The following is an 8,470-nucleotide window of genomic DNA, read 5'->3' on the forward strand; positions in this document are numbered from 1 at the left end:
CTTCAATTTCACTGTTAATATCATTATTTTTACATGCTTCGAAAAAAATTGGGAGGGGTCCAACTCCTTGATAATTCGGTTTTTATATGTAAATTTCAGAAAAATGTTTGCTGTGTTAAAAAAAAATGCAAGGGACAGCCCCCCTTCCCCTGAAGCTACATGCCTGCAATAATTGTGTTTACACACGAACAAGCGATGCCAGAGCATTTAAACTAGTCGGCAATTAATCGATCGATACAGTATACATGTAACTGAAATAGTAAAAAAAATATACTCATGTTGATTTCATTATAATTGAAGAATTTAAAGATTAACATAATAATGATAATAATGTGATGGTTTTGTGTATATTTGATTACGTGTATTAATTTATTTATCAATATATGTTATGCGTGTATGTATATCTATTATGTCGATAGTAGTAGTAGATTTATTTGGTATCATGTCATCATACATATAAACATACATATTTTACATACTGTGTTTCAATATTAAATGATTATAATTTAATAGACAAGGTGTTTTATAGACCATAACTGTGATACCATGATAACCAATGAAAGCTCAAAAACTTATTTCCAAATGTGTCCTTTTAGTTATAAATGAAACTTTACTTTTTTAGTTTTTACAGTAATATTATATGTGATTGTAACAAAAATGTAAAATTTGTATCCATATATGTTAGGCTCACCGGGTCTATAACACCTGGTCGGGATTTAGTATTGTTAAATAAAATGTGCATTTGTTTAATTAGCAGCAGTTGGTAATATGGTAAATTATCGATTAGACGTACATGTATTACGGTGATTGGGCCCTAAATTTCCATATTTACAGGTGATTGGGGCCTAAATTTCTATATTTACAGGTGATTGGGGCCTAAATTTCTATATCTACAGGTGATTGGGGCCTAAATTTCTATATTTACAGGTGATTGGGGCCTACATTTCTATATCTACAATAAATGGTAATTAACACATTCTGGATTTTATATGAAATTGTTTTGTATCTTACGCTTGTTTTGTGCGATTGTTAATTACACAGAATATAGAATCCAACTCTGTGAAAGTCTCAGTGAACATCTTGTTATTCTTTTAATCCTTCCGATTATGTACGGAACTAACCCCTAGAGAGTTCCAGGACAATAAGAAGACAATAGCGCGCATTTGTTTGATTTTTTAGTACATGTACAAGTATTCTAATGCCCTGAAAATTTACCATCAATATTTGAAAACCTTAGTATATGACAGCATATTGATATTTAAAAAAAAATTATGTCTAGAATGGATATGCTTTCGATGCTTGATCAACCTTTGAAGATAAAAAGCCAAGTTACAAACGAAATATGTGTAATGCATGTACATGTACATGTACATATGCTCAAGTCCGGACACCCCCCCCCCCCCACCTAGAAAAATCAATTTACTTAAATTTGCATAGTGAAATAACACGGGTAAAGTATTTTTTCTGCAATGTCGCCATCTTTATATCCCGAATAAATCACCAAAGAAAGCATTTTATTGCTGAAGACAGTTCATGTGTTTCGTACTCTCAGTGTCGCTAAATTTATACCAGTTATGACATGATTTATGCACTAACAACATCTACATTTCACAAAAGCCCTCCCTAGACAAACCTCATTAATTCATAAGTTATTCACCCCTTGTTGATCTAATACTAATACTCGCATTCTCAACTTTGTATACCTGTTGACGCCACGTACTGCTTTTACTGCCACTATTTTTCTTCGTTGAATCCAAAAGTTTTGTCCCTTGACCGTCATTTTAAGGAAAAAAACAGTAGATTTCTCGTTACCGTTCAAGTTTACACTTATATATATATATATATATATATATATATATATATATATATATATATATATAATAAAAGAAGATTAACATCTATAAAAACATAATAATATTTGATACTTATGTAATTAGGTTTTCATAGATCATGCATAATGTGGTCATTCAAAACAAAAAGTAAAATGTCCATGATGAGAAAGGATTTGAGGTCAAAATTTAAGACAATTCTCTATTCGACAGACGTCATCATGGATACATGTATGACTGTATACATTGTATCAAAAAAATGTAATAGTCATTTAATATGGTGTATATATGTTATATATATAACGGTTAAAATTTTTTCATAAAACATTTTATATTGAACAGCATACATGTATACTGTTTAACGAGAAATCGATACGAGCCAGCGGTTACAGTAAAACGATACTAGCCAGTAGTAATAGAGATTAATACCATTCAGGAATTGACACGAACAGTATTTGTAGACGTTTCATAAGCGATGAATTTTTTTGTGTTCTTTTTCCTTGTTTTTCCAACTTGGACGAGCGCCATGAACGACGTGGAGCATTTAAATGTACACGAACAAATTAAGACTCTCCAGAGCATGGTGAACGAGTTGAAAAATCTTGTTCATGTTCAAAGCCAACGTAACGATCACCTTGAACGGCTACTCTCAGATAATCGGAACGAAGTTAAGGAACTAAAGAGTCAATTTCTAAACGAACTTAGGAATTTGAAAAGCAACTTTTCTAAATTGGATGTAGTTGACTCGAACCAAAATCGATTTTTAGCAAAGCTGAAAAGGGATGGTTTGAATACTAACAGGTTCATACATTCTCTCACCAATCGTCAATTAAGATTGGAAAAGATGCATGCATTGGTCACAGAAGATCAAAAGGAATTGCGAAATCTGTCGGACGGAAACTATAGTGTTGAATTAATAGAAAAGAAGTCAGAAAACAGCTTACGACACGTTGACAAAATTAAAAGTAAGAAAAATTTGAATATGTTGACCATGGAACTGTTAGAATGCAACCCATAATATACTAGTATGCAGCCTTCTTATTAAGCAAATAATGAGACACATTTTTAAAGAAAGTAATAACCTAAGATTGATGAGATATTAAATTAGGCACGTGGCAGTAGAGGGGTAAATATTTATGAAACAGAGTAAAGAAAAGTCATACTAGATATCCAAAATCGTTGGAGCAGTTTAGGCTTGAAAATGGTTATAACGAATAATCTTCGAATAGGGGCAATTTTTAACAGGGAACTAAGTCATCGGTTAAAGGAAAATAAATCTCTACATGTATGTCTGTTGCAAAAAGGTGAATTTGGGGAGCAAGTTGAAGCATCCTTAAACAATGAAAAAGGGTACTAAGGGACCACTTCATACATTGAAGAACCCGTCACGCTTATTTTGCAATTGCAATTGGGATTCCACGCATTCAACGTCTGTTTTGATTCATCGTTCAAACTGAACTACGAGGGTTGTTCGAGAATTATTGAGACAACGCAAATATTTCCCTTTCTAAATAACGAACTTATGTGAAAATTGACATAAACATTGAACCCCCCCCCCCCCCCCCATAAATAAATGAACAAAGTAATGCTAAAAGAATATTTAATATTTTGTTTATGACGGTAGGAATTACACAGTTATATATAAATCTCCAATCGTAGAAAAGCATTGAACAAGGGACATAATCAAATATAATTATTGAAACCAATTTCGGTTTAAATTAGGATTATTTTTATTAGAACTCTTTATTACGTGCAAATACAAAAAAGATTATTGAGGAACGTTTCGTCTGACCGTAGGTATGTTCATTTTGCTATTTAATATTGTGACCAACTTTTGATCAAGTTTCACTAATGTTCGAGTTGAAATACACATATTGTACAAATATATCTATCAAACAATAGAACTCTGACAACGACGTTATACTGAATTTTGACGTAAAGGCGGCGCAGCGAATATACACCAAATTAGTGGAAATCTTGGAAGAAAACATTTTAAGGCCAACAATTGCTTTAAACAAAAACTATATGATAACAAGGGATAAGGATCTTTAATTTATTGTTTTTTTTCACTGATTGTTTGAATGATTCACTGAAAATTAAGACAAAGGGACTAAATATCAAGTACTTTTTTTACTCACTCACTGATGTAAACAGTTGTAAAATCTGTACAAAATAACTGTAGGAGACATTTCACAACAAGAGACCAATAGGCATTAATGATCACCTGATAACACATATGCAAAATTGTGGAGGAGTCTCATAATGCATTTAATTGAGTTCCATTATGGAGTAGAAAATTACAATATTGTAATGACATCCACCTTCCTGCCTGATTTCTTTTGGAAAGGACTCTTAATCCTAAAGATTAGCACAAGACCTTTCATTTGTAAAAGAGTGTGTGACCATCAACTGAGAGGGTGCACAACAAGTACTTATCCCAGGAATGTTATCTGTAAACAAGAGGCCAATTGGCCTTAACGGTCACCTGAGTAGCATATAATCCATACACAAACTTGTCGAGGAGTCTCATATATGCATCTAATCAATAAGGTTTCATACTGGAGTAGAAAAATTATAAATTTGTAATGATGACCACCTCCCTGCCTGAAATCTTTCAAAAAGAACTGTGAAACCTATAATTTTGGCGAAAAACTAAAAGATCTACAAAATCATGAATTCAGTTTTCCTCTCAGGTGTGTGGGAGTAAAAAAGATACTTTTTTAACATTATATGCATTAACACTTAAACATCCATTTTGGCCCTGCCCTAGAGTCAAAACCCATTCCTGAGGGGACATGAAAATTAAAATTTCAGTAGAGGACTTCCTGGTAAACATAATTATTAGTCAGTTTTTTGTACAGATGTGTAAGAATAGAGAAGACAATTTTTACAAATTATATGCATTAACACTATATTGCCCTCACCCTCATGTCCTGAACCCCTGACCCAGGGGCCATGAATTTCACAATTTAGGTAGAGGAGTTAGGGACATCATAACCATTATTCAGTTTTTTTGCCCATATGTGTGGAAGTAGAGAGGAAGATTTTTTAAAAAGATTTACTAGTAATACATTTTTACTATATGGCCATATTGGCCCCACCCTAGAGCTCGAATCCCTAACCCAGGGGTCATGAAGTTCACAATTTTAGTAGAGGGCCTCATGGACATCATCATCATGCATTTATTTTTTAACAAATATATATGGGAGTAGAGAAGAAGATTTTCTAAGATTTAATACATTTTTACTATATGGCCATATTGGCCCCACCCTAGAGTCAGAACCCCTGACCCAGGGATCATGAATTTCATAATTTTAGTAGAGGGCCTCATGGACAACATAATCATGCATTTAGTTTTTATCAAATATTTATGGGAGTAGAGAAGAAGATTTTCTAAGATCTAATACATTTTTACTATATGGCCATATTGGCCCCACCCTAGAGCCAGAACCCCTGACCCAGGGGCAATAAATTTCACAATTTAGGTAGAGGGCTTCATGGACATCATCATCATGCATTCAGTTTTTAACAAATATATATGGAAGGAGAGAAGAAGATTTTCTTAGATTTAATACATTTTTACTATTTGGCAATATTGGCCCCACCCTAGAGCCAGAACCCCTGACCCAGGGGTCATGAATTTCACAATTTTAGTAGAGGGATTCATGGACAACATAATCATGCATTTAGTTTTTAACAAATGTATATGGTAAGAGAGAAGAGGATTTTCTAAGATTTAATACATTTTTACTATATGGCCATATTGGCCCCACCCAAGAGCCTGATCCCCCTGAACCAGAGACCATGAAATTCACAATTTTGGTAGTGGGCTTCATGGACATCATAACCATGCATTCAGTTTTTTCCTCACATGTGTGGAAGTAGAGAAGAAGATTTTTGAAAATATGGCTTTTTGCATATTTGGCCCCGCCCGTGGCACCCAAGGGATGGTAGAGCCATGAAGTTCACAATTTAGATTCTTCTTACCATAGAGATGCTTTACACCAAAAATGGTATGGATTGGCCTAGTAGTTTTCAAGAAGTTAAAAATGTAAAATTGTTAACGCACGACACACGACGCACGACGACGGACGAAGACCATTTGCAATAGGTCACCTGAGTGACTCAGGTGACATAAAATGGTTTTATGTATATTTGTTTTCAAATTTAAACTAAAAGAAGGTGGCTAGTATACTTTTTATTACTTTACTATTAACAAGTCTACTTGTTTGTTTTAAAAGATTTAAAAACTGTTTTTGTGAAAAAATGACAATAACACTGTCAACCATCTCAAAAACCCATAAAACGAAATACAAATTCAAAGCAGAGCAACATGGACCTCCAAAAAGATAGAAGAAGGGTCAGGTGCCTAGGAGGAGTGAGCACCCTCTGCTGACCGGTCACACCCACCGTGTGCTCTTTGTCGTAATCGGGGATTACTACGGAATCATTAGATTTCGTGTCGGCTCAATTTTCGTGCGTACCTCTCAACCACGAATAACATCCTTTACGAATTAATAAATTAGGGTAATAAAGTCATATTTCCTTTGTAGATTTCAGAGAATACACGAAATTACGTCCCCATGAACCTGTAAAATTTAAGCAAACCACGAAAATTGGCCCCCACGAAATTTAATGATTTCACAGTAAACGGAAAAGTCCGTAGACAATTAAGTGATTAATTATGAACAACAATAAGTATGAAAAACGTCAGTCTGCATGCGACCCAGTGGAAGATTGTATTTGCTGACAAGGTCGTTGTATCGACCATAGAACTTCAATCGATAAAAATACTTGCATAACTATTTTGATCATACAACTTCTTAATTACATTATATTCAATGATTAATTACTAAATATGAACAAGCGAAGGAAGATACATGTAATTTCATTATGAGGAAGCAAGGGAAAATAACTCCATTAAGCGTTATAATCCTCATCATTAACTCTTTTCAAATGCTTTCACAATATCATATCAATGACTTTGATGGACAGCTTTATTATTATAAATAGATTTCTGGCCCATCCTAGAGACTGAAACCCTGACGCAGGGGCCATGAATTTCACAATTTTGGTAGTGGGCTTCATGGACATCATAACCATGCATTTAGTTTTTCCTCACATGTGTGGAAGTAGAGAAGAATATTTTTGAAAATTTGGCTTTTTTCATATTTTCCTCGCCTGTGGGCCCTTTGGGGAGGAAGAGCCATAAATTTCACAAATTAGATTCCTCTTACCATAAAGATGCTTTACACCAAAAATGGTTGCAATTGGCCTTGTACATGTGGTTTTCAAGAAGAAGTTACAAATGTATAATTGTTAACGCTCGACGAACGACGCACAGACGTACGACGACGGAAGAAGACCAATTGCAATAGGTCACCTGAGTGACTCAGGTGACCTAAACATTTGAATTTCAGGTAAAATCATATCTGATAACCTTTCAAGCTGCTATGTAACTAAAAATAACTCGAATTTGTTCACAAAAAAATCAAGAATGGAGAGAATATGTAAATTTGACAACTTGAAATGAAAACAAAAGATGAGAAATGAAGATTAATTCTTATTTTCCTTCGTTTGTAAGGCGTTTAAAACTTCGGAGCAATAAGAGGTATGGAAAAGACGTTGCGATAAGTTTGCGGTTGCTCCGGGTCACTTGACAAAGACACAATGGTCCGCTTACTAGGAATGATCTAATAATGCCATGGACCAGAAACTTTTCACATTGATTAACTCTATACTGTTTTACGTTTTGGTGAAATTTTTAAGGGTTGATCTTTTTTCCAAGCGAATAAGAGAGAAAGTCTCAATAATTTTCGAACAGTCCTCGTATATAATAAATACCGTACACCAGTAAACCTTCTTTTTTATGAGTATTTTATTTGCATTACAAATTTACATTTGTAGAGCGGCTTCTTTCACCCCAAACAACCTCTGGAGATGCCATCGCATTTTACGCCTTCATGTCATCAATTCTATGGTCTCCATGGAGAGGACGCATTTTGGTTTACGATGTTGTCAAAACTAACATTGGAAACGGGTATCGTTCTCATACAGGGGTATTCTTGGTACCTAAATCGGGCGTGTACGTTTTCACGTGGACTTTTCGAACAGGAAGCAGTCATGACCATAGCATTCAGTTGATGAAAAACAAAAAGGACATAGGTTCAGTTTATTTCCATACTGGTGTCGACGGAGTCGAGGCAGGAGGGACGGGTATTGTGGTGACCCATGCCAACGCCGGGGACGACGTTTTCACTCGAACAAACCCCACACTCAATATCGGGACGGGTCACTACATCCAGAGTGATGCACATGGAAGATCTTCTTTTGCAGGATGGAAGATTTTTTGATTAGTATGTTAAGTGCCAAATGGGTTTTAAAAAGACAGGGAAAAAACACTATATACAGATTTTTGGCTGTCAAAATGTAAACCTTCAATAAGATTCAATACGAAATAAAATATGTACATATGAGCTACAAAAATGATTTGCAAAAAGATAAATAATTTTGCTCGAATTTTTATCATCTGCGCCAATGAATTTTAGCGTGTATGAAATGCACGTACTCTTCGGAATATAGCCGAACCAACTGAATTGCGAGGTTAAGTTGATAAACAAAAACCTCGAATTTATTTTAGT

The 8,470-nt window shown here is 34.6% G+C and overlaps 1 protein-coding gene across 1 annotated transcript; it reads left to right on the forward strand.

The window, feature by feature from the left end:
- Positions 1–2,257: 2,257 nt before the first annotated feature.
- LOC128187947 (uncharacterized) lies at positions 2,258–8,262 on the forward strand. Its single transcript, XM_052858666.1, has 2 exons — positions 2,258–2,794; positions 7,737–8,262. The coding sequence occupies exons 1-2, from the start codon at positions 2,305–2,307 to the stop codon at positions 8,180–8,182; spliced, it is 936 nt and encodes a 311-aa protein (XP_052714626.1). The 5' UTR covers positions 2,258–2,304; the 3' UTR covers positions 8,183–8,262.
- The last annotated feature ends 208 nt before the right edge of the window (positions 8,263–8,470 follow it).

The sequence above is a fragment of the Crassostrea angulata genome, chromosome 1, assembly GCF_025612915.1.
Source record: "Crassostrea angulata isolate pt1a10 chromosome 1, ASM2561291v2, whole genome shotgun sequence".
NCBI lineage: Eukaryota > Metazoa > Mollusca > Bivalvia > Ostreida > Ostreidae > Magallana > Magallana angulata.

Bases quoted from the DNA above. Each gene is read 5' to 3' on its own strand.
- LOC128187947 (XM_052858666.1), top strand. From the start codon at position 2,305: ATGAATTTTTTTGTGTTCTTTTTCCTTGTTTTTCCAACTTGGACGAGC. The intron at 2,795-7,736 runs GTAAGAAAAATT...TTACATTTGTAG, and splicing joins ACACGTTGACAAAATTAAAA to AGCGGCTTCTTTCACCCCAA.